Consider the following 19,558-nt stretch of genomic DNA (forward strand, 5'->3'; position numbering starts at 1 on the left):
CTTCCCTCTGTAAATTCACACCAAAGTTCTATCACGCTGCAGCCAGTATAAGATTAAGCAACAGTAGTTCTTGAAGAGTAAATGTTTTGCAGGTTGCCATATCTGCAATTAAAGTTCCTACACAGCTTTCACAAACAGTTCAAGTAGTAGAGACAACACCATTATTCTGCATGTAGTTTGATGCAAAAAAGGTTTTGGCTTCTCAGCTGAAGCGCAAAGCAGAAAACAATGCGGGCTCTATGGTCACCGCATAAATTGGGAAATTCCCTGGTCCAAATCCTCGTGAAAATTTGCTTTGAACACATAGTAGCACACCCAGTCTAGTCTGGACTGAGTCTTCTCATGCTGTTTCTTTACCTGGACTCTTAATAAGGACAGAAATACCATCACAGGATCTCTTGGAGATCTGTAGCTGCACCTCAACATCAGAATTTAGTCCAAATCTTCTTTTCAGGTGGAGACTTCGCATAAGCAATGAACAGCAATGAAGCGGAAGGCAATATCCCACATTTTGAATGGGTCTTCAACAGCACCTGCCACTCGCTTAGATTTGGAATAAAATGACCTCCAGTGACATCTGTCTGCCTCCCTGTTTTGCCTTTGCCCATGACCTATGGGGAGGCAAGGGGGCTACCAGAGCTACTCTACTGCTTTTTAAAGGACAGAAGATCATAATCTTTAGACTTATCAGCTCCTTGCTAGAACAGTGCCCCAGCTGTGGCACATTAGGAGAAATCTGATTCCCACATGAAGCCATCTGAGGTGGACAAATTAAACAGGTCCAAAAATATGAGTCTTGACCTCAGCTTGGAAGAGCTAATGCCTGATTATAGCAAGGGTGTGACCCTCATTGCTCCAAAACTCTGATTCCAACTACTGGAAAAAATACCAACATATTTAATATGGTGTGCTACCAGAGGAGAAGGGGGAGGGAGGAGGAGTGTATTGCCATTGTATGTTTTCAAGCAACGGATGAAGAGGGACAAAAGAGTCCACACATGAGGAAACTATTACAATGAATACATTCCTAGTTTCTTCATAATTAATTCAGCATGGTCAATTTTGTATCAGAGAAGGGGAAAGAAAGATTTCAACCACTTCCTTTTATCTCAAGCTGTTTGGAAGAATATGATCTTGTAACACTGAAAAGAAGGGCCTTGCTGCATCTCAGCAGGCGAGTGTAATTTTAACTCTTCCACATGCCTAATTTGATATGCAAATCCCTATTTTCTATATGACATACAATACTGAAATTATACAGCAAAGACCCTGGTTGATTTAGGCATTACTGATCCCCACTTTCTAGCCCACCTCCCTTTTTACTTCATATTGTATTAAATAATACATTGAAAACAGTTTTCACTGCACAATTCCCTAAGAGAGTTTTTTCCAGTACATTCGCTTCATTGTGAAGTTAGCATTTGGTCTGCATTTTGACAGTTGTCTTCACACGCATAAGGACCAGAGACCTCCTCTTTCCCTGTTCTTGAAATTTTAGGTTCTGGGTTAGGCTGATTATGCAGTACTTTCAAAAGAAGATTCATTAGGCAGCTATTTATATGCTCAAGTAATTCCATTGCTTTCAATGTCCTACGAGAACAAACGTTAAAGCTGTGACTGGCTGTAAATATAGTCAGTTTGGGAGCTCTTTCACAGTCATTCGGCAAGCAAAGAGTAGCATGCACAGGTAAAATAAGTCCTTGAAGAACAGTTAAACAAAATAATTATTTGCAGCTTTCCTTAACAGAAAATTTGAGTAGGGTTAGTTGAGCTCTGTGGTTCTGAAAGTTTACCAAACACATTAAACACTTGATCATTGCCTGTTGCCCTATATATAATGTGTGATATAACTGAATATACAAGCACACTGTTTGAAAATCTAAAAACTGCAAAATTCATGTGCACATTCAGCAAAAAAAAAATCTGAGGTTGCTGAGAATTCTGAATGCAAGGGGAGTTTTACCTTCTATTAAGACCAACAAGCTTCATCTAGGGAGAACATGTTCCTGTGCGATACACTATGCGCCCAAATTTTCTTCTGTGAAAAGGATTGACTGAACGTTTTGTGAGTGTTACTTGCTTGGTATATTAGAGTAGCACTTAGATGGCCCACATGAAGTTCACGGTTCCATTATGCTACACAAGCTACGTCACCATACATAGCCCAAAGTGATCATACAGTGCCACAAGAACCACTGAAATGGTGAGCAACAGCAGAAGGACCTCTCCGCCCTCCCACAGGAAGGGCTGAGGTACAGTCTGGTTACATGACCTGACCAGGACCAGACAGTTAATCTGTTAGGGCTACATACTCAGTCCAGGTGTTGCAAGTCCAACAGCAGTTCTGCCACCACATGACCATTCTTCCCAAATATTTCTGTTACACTGTTTGCTTGTGTCAATACCTCCAAATCTTTGTTATTAAGACAGAGGCCTATGAAAACAGCTTACTATTGTTTAACCAGTACAGTTGCTTTCTCAGACTGAGCTTTTACATGTTTTCTGTTCCTATAAAAGCTGTGGAGCGATGACTAGGATTCACAAAGAAGGAAATGCACACTATCAGCTTCTCAGACCATTCAGTGTTTAGTAATTGACACGTCAGGTAGTACCTAATTTTTGGCAATTCTGCAAATATTATGCTTCAAACTGACTTAGCACAGAAATTACTGTTCTATATCTTTGGCCCAAGGATGGTTCTAAAGATCAGCTCTACTGTGCATTTTCCAACAGAAAAGTCTTTGTTCCAAAAAGCATGGCTAGAATTCCAAACAATCTGCAAAACCAGATTTTTATTTAAATGTTAGACTGTTTGCCAAGCCAGCTTCTTGGATTTCTAGACTTTGATCAGCACGTCCACAACAACCATGCCTATTGCTTTAATCATCATCAGAAACCATGTGCGTGTTATTAGTAATTCTGCCAAATCTTACTCTTGGTTTACCATTGTGGAAACAAGATCAAAATTGCACTTAACATACAATATGTTGACGACACTAATTTTTCAAAGCAACCAAGAGATACACACTCATATATTGAAATGACAAATATAAAATTGATCTTCTGCTGTTTCAAAATTTGCCCATAAAGGTTCATTGACACAGCTTAATTGATACACTTTTAACTGTTTCCCAAACAGTAAGACTTGGGGAATGAAAATGGTTTTAACAGCAGAGGTAGGGTATTTGTTCAAGCAAAATAAAAAGACTAATGTTATTTCAGATTGCGCACTACACATACTCGCATCTTTTGTTTAACGCTCTGCTCCTGGAGAATTGTGTTCCGTTCTGAATACCACCCTGCTATGAAGACACTGACTGCAGGGCCAAGAAAGTAGAGGACTATATTTATGCTTAGCAGATGTACATGTATGAAGATGAAATAAAGAAAGGAGAAATGTGTGTAGGAGCAAACTTCCATATACAATTGCTTGTGAAATTATTGTCCACATAAGGTGATAGAATACACTATTACCAAAAGCACAGTAAATGGTGACCCCTGGCGCAGCAAGCAGACACACAGAGAGCCTAGGCAGTCTTACCTGCTTCTAATTTTACATTTTTTTGAGAGGCCAGGCATCAGCTCCAGCAACTCATTGTTCCCTTTTCCCTAGCCCAATGCACTGATGGTGAGCAGGAAGGCTACAATACATACAGCCTTAGAAGAGAGAAGCTGAGAAATCCTACCAACTTAATCAGATGCCTCACTGTAACAGTTCCATTATTCGAGACCTCAGTACAAAGCCACCTCCTACCTTCATCAGCATTTAAGAGCAGAAGTGGTATGTGCATGATAGAAGGTTTCCGATCAGCAATAACAACTGACGGGCTTTAACTGCCCTGAAGAATGAGACTGTTTCTATGAATGCAGTGGTGTAAATTCCTGACGCTTCCAGTGATGATAAACCATACAGAAAACTCTCCAGTCAGAGGCTGAAGTAGCCCTAAGCCTTGTGACAGACAAGATCCCTAAGAAAATCCCAGTCAAATAAAACTGTCAAGCCAGTCAACTTGACAGGCCAAACGCTGGCCTCCTCTGTTAAGCTGCACCAAAAAGTTTTTAAATTTCCTTCATTTTTCAGTTATGTCTTGCTCAGATAATTTTTTTTTTGTAATAAATCGTTACTCTGGAATATCCAATACACCTGGAAATTCCATAATATCTACTGTTCAGTAAATCAAATAGGAGTTTATTTGTATAGTACTGTTGTAATGAAGAGTCTGCTTTCTGACAGCTATCCCCCTTTTCCTTTAGCTGACCCATTTCAAGTAAGAGCTGTCCTCGTATCATTAATACACAACTTATACTAGAGACAAGAAGGCTGAAACAAAGCTTTAATTTGGTTTCTGTATCCCCTAGATGCTCTTCCAGTATTGCATGTACTAATTAAAGATGTAGCAACAGTTCATTTAAATACCTCAGAAGTCTCCAGTGTCACACATCGGCAATATCATCCACCGGCAACATGAACTGCACTCAGCAAGGAAAAAATAAACCAGCTATGCCAGAATTTATTTTCCGAACATAAATAACCTTTGTGTCTGCCTACGCATTCTGTTGGCACTCAGATCTAAATGAATACAAAAGTCAGGAAGGACAAAGAAAAGAAGTTGACCAATCTAAGGATTCCCTTTTATGTGCCATTTTGGCATAAGCATGCGAGAGTGTCCTCGTTCTCTACGCAGTGTCCGCAGAGCTGAGAAAGGTCAGAGGACTTGAATGAATTTCTCAACACTCTACACCTGCAGATTTAGGAGTAGAACATCAGGACACCCAGTACACCAAATCAATCCTGATACTTTCTTTTTCCTTTTCCAGTTGAACATTTTGGGTATGCTTTATCACCATCATTTCATCTTTCTCAAAACTATGCGCGTAAAGTAGCACAAAATAAGACTGCTAGGGTTTTTTAACACCATTTACTAGTGGTACAGACTTAAAATTGAGAGTGTCAGAGGGCTCACATTTCAAAATAAAACTTCAGCCCTCCCACTCCTGCAAACCACTTGGGAGCCAGTCAGTGCATCCAGCTGTTTGCTATTATTGCTTTTCTGCTTTATTTGACAAAGCACCCTTATAAGCAGACCCTTACAGGAGTAGTTCTACTAAGGGGACCCACCTACCAGTGCCATGCCGACTTCATCTTCCCCCTGTGCTGTATGCCTTTCATAGAATATCCTGAGTTGGAAGGAACTCACAAGGATCATCAAGTCCAAGTTCATCAAGTTCAGCTGATTAACACAAACTTGGGGGAAGATGAGGGGGAAAAGAGCATTAAATACATTGTTCCTCTGCATTTCACTTTGAGGGAACTGTCTGCCTGTTGTTTATAATGGATCTAGTTTTAAGCTGGGCATGTGGGGGGTTTTGTTTTGGTTTTGCTGACTCTGCAAACTGATACTTTGAGAGAATTGTCTGGGGAAAGCAAAGAGTCCTTTATTATGTCCATGACTGCCAAGTGATTTGGCAGATTCCTCCATGAGATGCACAATCCAATAGGTTGTGAGAGAGTTTGGCTGGCCAGTTACCAGCAGAAAAGCTCAACTTAAACACTTTTAAAATCTTATTATGGCCAATTTGTGGTTTTGGCTGAAAAAAGGAAGAGGTTGAAAAATAGAGGCCGTTGGGTGTCAGTGAAGGATGGAACATCAGTGTAATTTTGTTGCCGTGCCACACAAAAAAATACTGGCTTTGTACGTACGTTGGACCTAGCTAAGGTAAACATACCCTGGCTAGGTAAACCTGCAAAGATTATTTCATTTGTCTTAGCATCTGTCTGGAAGACCGAGGTGATGTATCGCTGTCTCATGAATCAAAGAGCAAGGTCCTTTCATTTGGCTAACCGCTAGTGGACAGAGGGGCTGGCGAGGGCTTTCACAGACTCCGTACCGCTTCCTGAATTCAAGGCCAGAGGGAGTCCCCGTCAGCCTCAGCACTAGCAATACCAGTCCAAGACTGGCTTCAGATTGCTCCTGAGGGCCACGAGGAAGAAAGGGGCTCTGGGCCACCGCAGCTCCCACCCCAGGGGTACCTTGGGGGAGGAAGGCTCTCCTTTCTGCAAATCCCCTGCTGATTCCCAAAGTCAAAGCAGCACAAAGAATCTGTTATGTAGGCCTAGATCTGGATATTGAGACATACTTCAAGTAATAGCTAGTTTCCGGTCCTTCTCAAAAAGTCTGTTTGGTTTTGATCACCTCCAAAGGCCTACCTGTCCTTGGTGCATTAAAAAAAAAAATCTTTGAAACGTTTGAATGAAGATACATATAGCTGTTGGAGAACCATACAGTCACATAGCAGGAGAAATGCTGGGCACTTCGGTTTTAGGGAGTAAGCCTGTCAAATCAGTATTTAAAGCATAAAAGTGTCAATCCCCCCAGGCAAAAAGAATGCTGAAAATGTAAAAACCTTGTTCACATTAATATTTAAACTAGATTACAAACAGTATTTCAAACATGGTAAGACAGAGGTTCCACCAGGCTTTTGCAGCCAAGGGTAGAAATTGTGCCAAAGACTACCTGGGCCTAAAGGCAACAGGACAGCATATGTTAACATGGTAACAACAAAATATTGTGCTGTTATGAATAGGGGCATAACTTTGCCAGGTTAACTCAGAACATAAATAAATCCCTATCTGCAGAAAGAACAAGGAAAGATAACGTTCAGTGAGGTAATTGCAGGACCTAAACACCAACCAAGGTTTACTGTTAAACACCATTCAAATCAAGCCAGGGTGGGGAGGGAATAGGAGGTTAATGGTTTAAACAAGGTAAATCCCACATTTTGTGAAATAAGAGTTTTTAGGTTAATATCAGGAAACAAAATGTGTCGTCTTGCTCTTGTTCGGCACTTAGTTAAGAAAAACCTTTGGTGAAAACGGTTCTTGCCCTCCAGCTGGATGAGCACTGAGACACCTCTGTTGCAGAGCAACTGGGTGCTCGAGCACCCTGCAGGGCAGGACTGGCTGCTTCTGTGCCAAGGAGCAAGCTGTTTCTTGGAAATGTTTATGCAATTCAACTGTGCTGCTGCTGAAGCCACAGACACTAAAAAAACAACCAAAAAAAAAAACCCTACACCCCACACCAAACACAACACAAACAAAAAAAAAGCCACCAAAAACACACCCAGCCTCAGACCTCTAGGCCATTAGTGTATCTCACTCAGGTTTTGTCTTCCACCAAACACTGTCAAATTTCTGTTTTGTTTGGACCTGAAGGGTGGAGGGAGTTGGAGAGTTGCCTTTGCTGCTGTCAGTGCTTCCTAATGATGTTTCTCACTAGAAAAAATGAGGCTTGTTTGTTTGAGAATCAAATCCCCTGTGGGGCACAGTTTGTGAAACTGAAGATATGGGAAGGAAAATAATATCTGTTAGGGCAAAGTATAAACATCCAAAAAGCAGAAGAGTGAAACACCTACAGAGAATATTGTAGCTTTGCCAGCAAACTAATTAAAGTCACTGACTGATGAGGGAGCTGTGACAGCTGAAAGTTAAAATAAAAATAAATCAGAAGTTTAGTCTAGCAATTATAACAGGAAATTACCACCGGAGTCAGGGCTCCTACGTTCTTTTCCTGGTTCTGCTTCCGATTTACTGAGCAAGCTGGAGAAGCCAAATTTTAAAAGTAGCTTCTAATTTGGAAAGCCTCCATTTCTGATGCCCACCTGGACACAGAGAGGACTTCAGCTAGTATCTTCAGTGCTCTTCTGTGAGGGCAGAGCACTAGCATCTCAAGTCAGCTACCCAACCCAGAGAAACCTACAGTTATTGGCCCACTCAACGTGGCCTCTAGAAGTTTCCCCGTCTGTGAATCGTGTCTAGCACAACATATTGCCGTGGGAGTCAGATGTTTAGATGCTCTTTATAGCTGGCATAGCATATTGCAGTGGGAGTGTTTTATTTAAATACTGTTTGTAAACATTTGTTTACAAATTTGTCTTCTCAGACACGCTCTGTCACCAAAGTCAGTGCCATTACTTTTGGAAACAACGCACTTGGTGACCCGCACGTTTTCTGAAAGGACTGCTTCTTAGTAGGGATCATGAAGCTGCATTTCCAGGTCTGACTGCAGGAGGAGTTTAAGTAGAGTGCCACTGAAACTGAGAATCAGAAATAACTCTTCTGTTCAATAACATAGCCCCAGCTGAGGCTACATATAAAGCAATCTGTGACGCCTCAGGAGGAGGGGGAACATCTCTCAATCACAGGAGCTCTCTGTACATAGGGTTCCCTTTCAACTCCATGAAAATTTCTAAATGAAGAGAGCATGTGGCTCCTCCTTACACTGAATTGATTTTTGCTACAAATTCCTCAGAGGCAGAGCCAAATCAAATGTCCAGAATAAGGATGTCTTCATAAATTGACATTTTCCTACTCTACATTCAATTACAATCTCCCATCCATATCAAGGGACACGATGGATCAGCAGATTACGCTCTGGGTGCCTGCCAGCACTAATCCAGTCATGGAAGTCCGAATGTTTCTCATTATACCAATGAACACTTTTTTTTTGTTTCACATGTCCTAGAGTCAGCTTCATCTTTGCTATGAGCCAGAATATTTACAGTGGCCTGTCAGATTGAGTGTCATGAAGCAAATTATTATAGATTTTGCTTATTTGTAACAGAGGCTGCTACTGCATCTGATCTTTTAAAGAACATTGCTATGCTGAGGAATAAGCATGAAGAATAGAGAACGTTGTTCACTATGCTATTACACCGCTGTGGCGGTGGGGTAAGAAGAGCGGCAGAGGAGGTTTGGCGTCCTCCCGCTCCTCTTCCCCCTGCTAGTGTGTGGGGTTGAGCGTACACAGTGGTCCTTCCCTACATGCGACCCTGGGAGGTAACACAGCATACACCACCTCTATCAGCCATGGGAACTCCAGTCTCAGAGTTCCTGCCAAGTTCAGGTCTTTTGCCAACCGCCTGCTTTTTCAACCCGTTTTTTCACATAGAAAACAATTTGGACCTATACACTGAGAAATCGTACAAGCTCCGAAAACAAAAACAAACTCTTTCCCAGCATGATGGGTCATTTAACTTTTGTAAACATCATCTGGTAACCTTAAAAAGAAAGGTGCAGAGGCATGACATGTAAATAAATTACAAAGAGTCCTTCGATAGGTGATCATACCATTCTACCACTACACAGGCGAAGTATCTTCCTCTAGGCAACAATAAACAAGACACAATGAATACACGGGCAGTATTTCAACACCTGCTAGAGACTCTGGGAAAATGTCTTTGCAACTATCTTCAGGACAGCTGTACGCAATACTGTCATCTTCACCTTAACTTAGTAGCCTATTATGTGCCTTATTACACTTCTGTTAAGTACAACACACCCTTTCGATGAATGTATTTAGAAAATGTAAAAATGGTATTTGCATAAAGTCATTGTCTATTCTATTAGCTTCCCTAGGTTAAAAGGCTTTCTTTGGGGGACATTTAACATTTAGACACCACAACAGTCCATTTGAGAATCCCTTCCTAGTTCCTTCAAAACGTAGACATCAGTGAAACCATTTACCAAGAGCAAGAAACCAAATGATGTTCATGAAGTTGATTTCCACTAATCAAAAACATGCCTTCCCTTCATACTCAGTCCCAGTTTGTGCGCTCCTGTATAACTATGCATATCCACATACTAATGAATTGCCAATATTTCATTGTTTAGAGGCTGTGCAAAGCTGAATTCTAGTGGGGAATAGACAAGGATCCAGTTAAGGAATGTAGTCCTTTACTAGTGAGCTACTTCTCCTAATGCTATATGTAATACTAGCAATATGTAATCAACAGAGATGCTCTTATCATAATGAAATGGGTATTAAAGCTGTTCATTGAAAAAAGCACACAAGCATATTTCTAAATACTATGTTCAGTATCACAAGTCTTTGTGAACTTTTGAATACTTCTTACAGAAGTAGTTCTCAGAGCTGTTAGACTCCAGCTTCAACATATGAACTCTTCATTAAGGGAATAAGACCTTCATGTCTGCCTCCAGTATCTCTTGCCCAAAGTTTCCCCGTTCAAAAATCCTTACTTTTCTGCTACTCCCCCACACTCCTTTTTGGTCATTCATTGCTACTTCACTTTGTTTTGTAGGCTCGTCCAAAAGGAGAAGGCCTGACTCCATACCAGGGCAAGAAACGCTGCTTCGGTGAATATAAGTGCCCCAAATGCAAGAGAAAATGGATGAGTGGAAACTCCTGGGCTAACATGGGACAAGAATGTATCAAGTGCCACATTAATGTTTATCCTCACAAACAGGTAGGAGAAGTGCAGAGCTGCTGGCATACAGGTTTGGCACTAGGAACGCTCTTGACTTTGTAAGTAGTATCAGAGAATCAGAGATCTTCTTTAGTCCTCCTACCTCAAACCAGTTTGATTTTCAGAGTAGCAATGGGCCTCCTAGTTCTACTGGTTTGCTTCATATTTACACCAATTTAATGTTTCATTCCACTGGTGTCGGTGGAGTTACTTCACATGTGTACTACTTATTTCACCTGTAGAAATAAGACTGGATTCGGTCAAGGGGCTATTTATAAAGATTAGCGATAAAAGAGAACAATACTGAGATGACTGCTGCCTAAGAATTCCTTGGTTAATGATAGTAAAGCAACACAGCCTAGCTGAAGAGAGGTTTCTCAGTTTCCATAATACCAAGTGACACCCAGGCAAAGAACTTCAAGAGAAAGCCTTTTATTAAGCTGGAAGGGTCAAGCCTAAGCAGCTCTGCTAGGAAAGCTGTGTCTGCCATCCTGTCAGCCATAGCTCACACAGTACACAGCCTGCCTTCCTCCTCCCTGCAGGTTGCAGTTTCATCTATCCCTTGAGGTCATTTCCTGCATTTCCAGCTCACAAAGGGAAAACTGACTGTCAGTTCCTGCTTGTATCCAACCAGAATTGGTCACAAGCAGTCAACCAGTTCAGACCAACCACATGAGCTCATACCCCTTGGTTCCCTGACACACCAGGCTGCAGGCTGGCTGTCAAAGCTGACTCGTCATGTAGAAAGTCACTTTTGACAACCCCATGAGAAATAAACTTGGCCATAATGGAAAAATTTGAAGGGGGTTTTACAATATTGAAGAAAATGGTTGTAGATGGAAAAGGCGAGAATTATTTTAAGAGTTTGGGAGGTGTGATTTGCCTCAGGTATAATTCATCCTAGCTGAATCTTAGTAATAAATAGAGCGCTGCACGGGTCAAGTTACCTGCTGCCCGCTCAGAGAGACTGCTCGAACCATAGACAGGTCATTTGGATGTACTTGCAATAGGTGCAAAGGAAATTCCATCAGGAGCCTTAGGTGTCTCATTAGTTACCTAAGTGCTTGCAAAATTCCTATAAAAAGCTCTTTCCACGGGCTCATAAGGAACACTTCATACCATTTCATGAGATTTTGGAAGGGAGGGTGTTGGGGAAAAAATAAATCCTAAAGAAGGATGCTGTGACTTCATTATGATGAAAAGGCAGAGGAACATTGAAATTCACTGTAACAAGCAGGAAGAGAAAATACAAATAAGCGTAATAAGTTTTATCCCAGCCAGGAACATCAAATCAACTCTATTACCTCCTCTTGTACACATACGCATATTCATCTAATTCTAAGGGCAAGATTTGGCTCAGTCTCTACAACAACATTGGATTCTTGTACACAGACAAAATATTGATTTAGAATTGCTAGTACCTTGAAGCAATATGAGTTGCAGTTAAAATGTAGTGTTTGAAGCCTGCCATGCTTGTGGCAGAAGCCTTGGTTTGAACTTGATGTACTTCACTACAAGATCATCATCCCTTCTTTCGGTCCTGGGAGTTCTCCTGCTTTATACTGAATTTGTACAATTCCCTGGTTGAGCCAGTGAATATCTTTGTTTCTGTTGGCCAGTTGAGATGATGTAATCCATTCCCCTTTCTCTGGGCTAATGCCACTCTGATTCCAAACTTGAAAACAAAAGGTCATCTTTAGAAATGTCATGGTTTAACCCCAGCTGGCAACTAGGCACTACTCAGCCAGTTGCTCACTCCCCGTCCCAGTGGGATGGGGAAGAATCGGAAGAGTAGAAGTGTGAAAACTCATGCTTTGAGATAAAGACAGTTTAACAGGTAAAGCAAAAGCCATGCACACAAATGAAGCACAACAAGGAATTCATTCACTGCTTCCCACGGGCAGGCGGGTGCTCAGCCATCCCCAGGAAAGCAGGGCTTCATCACACGTAACAGTGACTTGAGAAGGCAAACGTCATTGCTCCCAACATCTCCCACTTCCTCCTCCTCCCCCCAGCTCTATGTGCTGAGCATGACACCATGTGGTGTGGGACATCCCGGGGTCAGCTGGGGTCAGCTGTCCCAGCCGTGTCCCCTCCCAACCCCTTGTGCCCCCCCAGCCCCTCGCTGGTGGGGTGGGGTGAGGGGCAGGAAAGGCCTTGGCTCTGTGCAAGCCCTGCTCAGCAGGAACTAACACATCCCTGGGTTATCAACGCTGATTTCAGCACAAATCCAAACCACAGCCCCGTACTGGCTACAGTGAAGAAAATTAACTATCCCAGCCAAAGCCAGCACAAGAAATTGCAGTCTAATTTCCCTGACAAAACTGTGACTGGAAACTAGATTGCAAGTGAGAAAAAGCAAGGACCTCTTTTTTTCATGGAAGCATAGATGTGGAAGGAAAGCTCAGCAATTTTCTTTCACTGACTTACATGAGACAGTCTCAAAGCTTCCAAGGTCTCTGGTTCCTTGCCTCTGTTTAGACAGCTTGCATAGACAACTGCACCAAAATCCAGGCTGAGCAGTAGAGTCATTTATCACATGCATGGAATTACGGTCTTGGGGGTGAGAGAAATTACAAAGCCACTGATTTATAACACAAGCTTACAAATATTTATCTTGTTCTTCTAAATTCTTTCTATCATTTCTGTTACTGTTCAAAGGGTCACAAGAACTCACTCAAGAGGTACCCCATCCACACTATACCAGAGGCATTACAGACTAAGGAATACGTATATTTTGTAGTAAAGAAGGTTTGCAAGTAGTCCCTTGGGCAGAATTACTGTTCGTGGCAGGGCTAGAGAAGTCTAATCTGCATAGTACTACTAAAGTCAAGGACATACTGTGGAAGGGTTGCAGCCTACAGTGCTTCCAGAAGCTGTGCTTGCCTTGGAGCCATATACATGGTGTTTTCCAGGGAATAATCACAGCATGGGCAGTGCAGGTTTCCACAGCTGACCCCCATCGCTATGTTTCCACGTCATCCCTTAAGGACACCGTAACTCAGGATGTGGAAGAGCTTTGCTCTTCTTATCTATCCATGTGTTCGTGTCCCACCAGTAGGTATGGCAGCTATTTGAGATCTTCAGTACAAGAATGCATTTCAACTAGGCTTCCAGATATGAATAACTTGCAGCCGGTCACTAGTGCTCTTCCCTAAATTTTGAACTTACAACTTCAAGTTGAAAGATTTTACATCCATTGTCTCTGCCTCACCTCCATCAGCTTCTAGTTCTCAGTGTTACTATCGTCTATTCTTTTTCATTCCTCCAAGGTCCCCCGTGCTGCTTCCGATTAAACATACCAGCAATAGCCAGACAGCAAAGAAAACAGCGTCAGTTCATGCACAGAGCCAGCAGCAAAGGAGAGCTAACTTAGGCTGCATGAGGTCAGAGCTGCTTCTTGACAGAGCCTAGTGTTTGTGAACCCATACATGTTTTTTCTCCAAGCATCCAGCTCCACACCAGACTCTCTCTAAACATTTATCAACGTTTATCTGTGGTGTTATTCTGCACCATTTTGGAAAACATGCTCTGCCCAGTCACCAGTACTTTTACCCTAATTGACTGTATTTTGTAAAAGCACTGTGAAAGTTATTTAATAAAAATCCAATATTCCTAGTTTGAGAGTTAACGCACAAAAAATCTATTGTGCACATAATATTGTTTTAGAAGGTTTTTTAATTAGCACTGCTACACCTTAACTTTTGCTGTATGTATTTCCTGTATGTTCTTTAGATTTTTATTACTCTGTTGGCACTTACCATAGGAGAGCCCTTATTTGTGTTTGAGTTCCTATGCACTTCTAGAAGTTTTTAGCAATCACTTCTCTCAGTGCATTAGTCGATGTCCTCCTACTGCCTTCATTACATGGGATCAGAGTATTTTCACTCATCTGAATCTTCCATTAGACAGTTTTTCCAACTTAAACAATTCATCTAAGATAAGATGCTGCCTCTCCCTAGAAGCCATGTTTCTTTTGTGCTATTTGAACTTAACTCAAGAAATCAATATAGCTTTGTAGTGTCTATTCTTTCACTGCAAAGTCATCATACTATGTGATGTGATCATAGTACAAGTAATCCATAAGCAGATAACTTTTTAATTTAACAAAACCCAGATGAACCGGCCAGACAGGAGTTTGACCTCCACTCAAGCTCAGGCACTACTTGCCTGTAGTGAAATAAGCTATTTATTTCAAAACGGTTTTGTCAATATTTCTTCTCTGCAACATGCTGGAAGTTCTTCATCTCCTTTTCTTACTCCTTGCCCTACCATTTGGTAAACGTATTATTGCAGCCTAACAGATAAAGAAGTTATCTTGAATATTATTTTTAAAATTAATGGTCTTTTTATCAGCAGTTACTAATTGCTGTTGGTTCCTCAACATTAACTAGCCTTACGTCAAGGAACAAAAGCCTCCAAAACTACAAAAATTACTTCACTGCAAACTACTCAGACTGTGTCTAAAACGAGTGAGGCGCCACATTTCCTGGGTGAAGGCATATTATAAAAGTCTCCATTCACAATAGTGTACACAGAGTGAAAACTCATACCAGAGCACACCAAACTCCCCTATTCCACATCTGATCCTGGGCAGTACAGGACACTTACAGGAAGGTGTGGATATAGGACAAGACGCAGGATACTTTTCGAGCCTCTGGTATTGCCAAGTATCTCTGCATTCCCCCAGTTTCTTGCCAAATCGATCGACCTCTGTAGAGTCTCTTCACTAGCTGAAATATAACCACCTGGGCCACCAAGCTTTGCTACATCATCCTGAATATTGGAGATTAGCATGCTTTTGTTGTAGGAGAAAAAAAATCCCTTATATTCAGGGTTGCTTGACATTCCCAGCAGTGAATTAGGAGCTTATTCTCAACTCCCAGGCTCACCCTGTTCTCCAGTCCTCATCTCCATCTCTCATCTTCCCCAGTCACTTTCCTCAATCTGTGAGCTCTTCAGTCCTGCCCGGCTCGTCCACGCTGTCTCACAAGGGATGGTTCATGCCTGAGTACTCCCCTGTAACTGGCTCAGGCAATATCAGAGTACTGAAAATAATCATCTCCACTCTGGATAGCTCTGGGGTAGCCATTCAAGTGCATATACCGGATCTGTGAATGGCTTGTGCAGCTATGCTCAAATCTTGATTTCTTATGCATACCTTTCGTTAGTGGGTCCCTGGAGAGGAGAGCAGCCACACTTCCCTGCCACCTGCTCTTTGTTCCTGGAGGCTCATTTCACTGCAGGAAATTATCCTGTGCCAATTCCCCCCAAGGAATGTCTCAATTCAGCCCTGCGCTCTTACTCCACATACCCTATCTTTGAGAATGAGCTTTTAATCTCTCTGGAGCAGGAAAAGTCTTCTCAGCAATTTTACAGCTGTGTATATACTTCAGAGTGCTCTATAAATACAGCTTTAAATCTCTGCTTTTAAGAAAGATGTTGGAGCATGTATTACAAGTAGTAACACAAGAGCCTGATGAGCAGGGCTGCTGCCATTCATCCCCCAGCTCATCCGCAGCATGGGCAATCAGGTGGCTCTCGGACCTGAGCTGCAAAACTGCTCCTTGTCCCGAGGACGCTCTGTGGGCGTTTTTGTCTTCATTACAAAATCGTGCTGCTGCGTTCCTCCTTTTGCATTTCCACCACATCCCTCAAGCAGTAAACCTCCCAGTGGGAGTGCTTACAGCAATTCACAGGACATGGGGCAAAAATTGGAGGCCAGTTGAGCTCATGCCTTATGGAGGAATAGGAAACCAAACTACTACTCCAACAAAGCTGCTCTATGGCTATTCCAAAAGCCATTTCCTGGGTAGTTACTTTAGCTACTCTAAACATAAATAAAAGTCTCAGATGGGACTTAAACCTGCCTCTTATTCTTTAAGGAATTATGATTTTGTCATTGTTTATGCTCCTCCTTACCCCGCTCCAGCGATGGAGCCAGTCCTTGTAGCCATTCACCAGCATTTTTGGCACTGTAACAGGCCGGATGCCAAGCTTTGAATTCTGATTTTCTTCCCCTGCCCGCTATAGCAGCAACATCTGCTCCTGTGGTTGCTTCCTGGCTGGCCTCTTATCAAGGCTTCTTCTCTGACTTTGTGGCTAACTCCAGTGCTGTTTGTGATGACAGCTGTTGCACTGGTGCAGAACCAGCCATCTGGTGACTGACTTGTCCTCTTGGACACTATTTTCTTCCAGCTGTCAGGAATTTACTGTTGGACTGGAAATAATCTGGTATGTAAATACATTCTTCCTGATATCCAAGCTATTACTTCCATGGGCAATACAGTGGTCCCATCACAACTCCCATATCTGGGTACATCTGCAGCCGCATCTCTTCTTGCAGTATGGGGACGGAAGGGTCTGATCACTCAAGCCTAATGAACTTTTCAACAGTTTCAGACCTACAAGTATGATCTTTTGACTTTTCAGATAATAAACCCTCCCCAGCATGCCCATACTTATGTGCGCCAGCAGCAGGAATACAGATCACCCCAGACTAGTGCTTCTCTGAACTCTAAAAAGATTTTTACCCTTTAGCTCATGCAGTTACCATTCATTCCTAGCTGGCCTGTCCCAGAGGCACGCTGCTGACAGAGGCTGCTTGCTCGCTCTGAGCATCGTGCTTCTGATCTGCAGCCTTCTTATCACTGCCTCTCGGATCCACAGCGACAACTGAGGGCCTTGTTAATGTCCCTTCTCCCCCCAGGCAGACAGAAAAGCAGAGGGTCTGCTGCTCAAAAATGCACGTTTCATCCTTTTCCCCCAGTGCCTAATCTTTTATTGGACTAAAAATCTACAAATCCGTGATAGCATGTTTGTCTGGAGGGAAGCATACCTAGCTATGGATCCTTAAGACTGTTAACCTAACAATTATCCTGCCAGCTCTAGTTGTAGAATCCACATCTATTCACATATCTGGTCTGCCATTTAATCACCTCGTTTGCTCCATTAAGATTTGAGGTAATGAGTCCTGAAAATTATTTAAAAGTATTTCCTCACATTTTAGTTGTGATGGAATCCTTGATCCATCAGTGGTGCAATCAAATTGTTCCATTCTACAGCAAAAAATTTTTCAGTTTTCTACATACAAACATAAGCAGCCACATTATTCCATTCTTCTTCTTAGTGGAAGCAATTTTCCTCAAGGATGTCCTAGTGACGTTCTCTCTGACACCTACCACTTCCTAAGAGTGAGCTTTTTGTTTTGAGGGGTTTGGGTTTTTAACGGACTTGTGGGGAGCGCAGAGTTCATTCAGTTCATGTAGGCCAGGACAGCAATAGTTCATAATCAAAAGTTAATTTGCAGGACAGGAATTGCTATATAAATTTAAATTTATTTCAGCTTCATTCCCCTGAGGCAACAGCTTTAGTCACTACCACCAAATGCTTTCCCGGTGGAGCTGCACAAGATTATTTCCACCCGGCAACTACCAGGAGAAAATTAAAGAAAGGCGCCCTAAAATGAAGAATCTGAGCGCCCATCCCTGTAGTTTTTACTGAAAATATGGACTGCCAAATCCTGGATGCTTACATTTATAAAAAGACAATGAAAATTGAAGTGTTATATTTAAACTCTCCATTTAATGGAAAAAAGTATACCTTTCCCAGAGAAACATAGCAGGATTTTCAGATGTTTTACAAGCTCCATTTCACCTTTTCTTAAGGAAAGGAATTATTTTTTCAGCCAGACACCCCGTCCCCTTCTCCACACCCTCTCCAAATGCATGGCTGAGTTTTCCTGCTCTCAGCTGCCTGCCAGCAGCAGCACAGGACTCTTACCGCCACCTCAGCTATTCAGATCATCTGCATAATTTGGGCAGTCCCCAAAACCAACGCACAGCATGCAGCAGCCCGACCCCGCCGCACCCCTCTCGCACCAGCATCTTCTCCTTCCCCTCTGCTTCCACCACGCCAAAGCCGGTGAGGATTGCCCAAGGATGTCCAACGTAGGGGGACACACAGCGCTCTGGCTCTCAAACATCCTTCCCTTTTAACTTGGTATAAGAAAGGTTGCACGGGTGTAAGGTTATTACTTTAAAGCCCTCCACAATTACTAACAGAAATAGCAGCAGGACAAGAACAGTTGCTTCTCAGGGTGTTTGAATGGGGGGTTTGTGCCTTACAAGAAACCAGTGAAAAGAAAACAGCAAATGGAGGTAGGCTGGGACTTCATTTTATGCAAAAGTTGAAGTGTTTTTGGGATACAAACCGTGCAAACACACGACAGTTTTGAAGCCTCAGCCCTCTACTGCCTCACCAGAAATGTAGCCCGGGCTCTGCTCGGCTCCACTTCTTCCAGCTGGCCCTTGGCAACCTGCTTTCCTGAGTTTGTAACCCCTCTCTCCCCAGCCTCTGTGTCGTAACACGCTGGTAACAATAACATTTCTGAAATCGAAATGCTTTGCAGGCCAAAAAGCTGAGCTCAATCAACGCAGGGGGAAAGCAAACCACGGAGAGCTATTGTTTCTGAAAACCATCCAAAAACTCTTGGCGCTTCAAGGCATTCCCAATGTCCTTTGCACTATTTCCAGGAAAAATGATTCCCAAGGCCTTGCATATTAAAAAAAAAATCTGGCTTATATCAATAAACATGATAACTGCTGTATTTTTTCTCTTTAATCAGAGCACAGCTAGCATGTAGAAGCAATCAGAGCCGAGTCGGATAGCCTGTTTTAAGTGTAGCATTTCAAGACTCTCAGTTTCTCCGTGGAGGGGCATAAATTAACTCCTGGGACTCCTGAACCTGAGCATTATCTTTGACTACATTTATGTAATGCAAATTCTTGAAGAAAGTTTGTGGGCAGACGTTGGTGGAATAAGTGGTAGAAAAGGCAGAAGGGCAGTTTTTTCTAACCAAATAAACTTATTCAACTTGTGTGTGTTGTGGCAGAAGCACTGCCTGCACCAGCGGTTGGGCTGCGAGCCTAGACACAGGATCTGCAGGAGACTGGTTCTGATCTCAAGTCCTAACGTGCAGGCTTCCAACAAGTCGCTCAAAGCTCAGTGGGGTTGCAGGGGGAGGTTAAAGGACTTTGAGGAGATGAGGGGTCCCGTCTACCTTCCCTAGCCCCTACCTGATACAGAAAATCCAATTTGCAATTAAATTGTAAATGAAGTAAACATCAAAGAGTTGTAACATGTGGCTCAGGACAGAGAAACATCAGGCAATATCATGGGTAAGAACACTGAATCAGAAACAACCCACTGACGATCGCCCATATATTGTTTCTACTAGCTGGGCAATATAATAGGTGTTGCACTTACAATCCAATACAACCAAGCAAGAATTTGC

At 42.4% G+C, this 19,558-nt stretch overlaps 1 protein-coding gene across 1 annotated transcript in view; it reads left to right on the forward strand.

The window, feature by feature from the left end:
* Positions 1–19,558, forward strand: part of ZCCHC24 (zinc finger CCHC-type containing 24) — a 119,533-nt gene that overhangs the window by 91,843 nt on the left and 8,132 nt on the right. The window contains exon 3 of the mRNA XM_064464889.1: positions 10,099–10,263. Within this exon, the coding sequence (XP_064320959.1) occupies positions 10,099–10,263 (165 nt within the window). The remainder of the gene's footprint in view (positions 1–10,098; positions 10,264–19,558) is intronic.

The sequence above is a fragment of the Phalacrocorax carbo genome, chromosome 13 (assembly GCF_963921805.1).
Source record: "Phalacrocorax carbo chromosome 13, bPhaCar2.1, whole genome shotgun sequence".
NCBI lineage: Eukaryota > Metazoa > Chordata > Aves > Suliformes > Phalacrocoracidae > Phalacrocorax > Phalacrocorax carbo.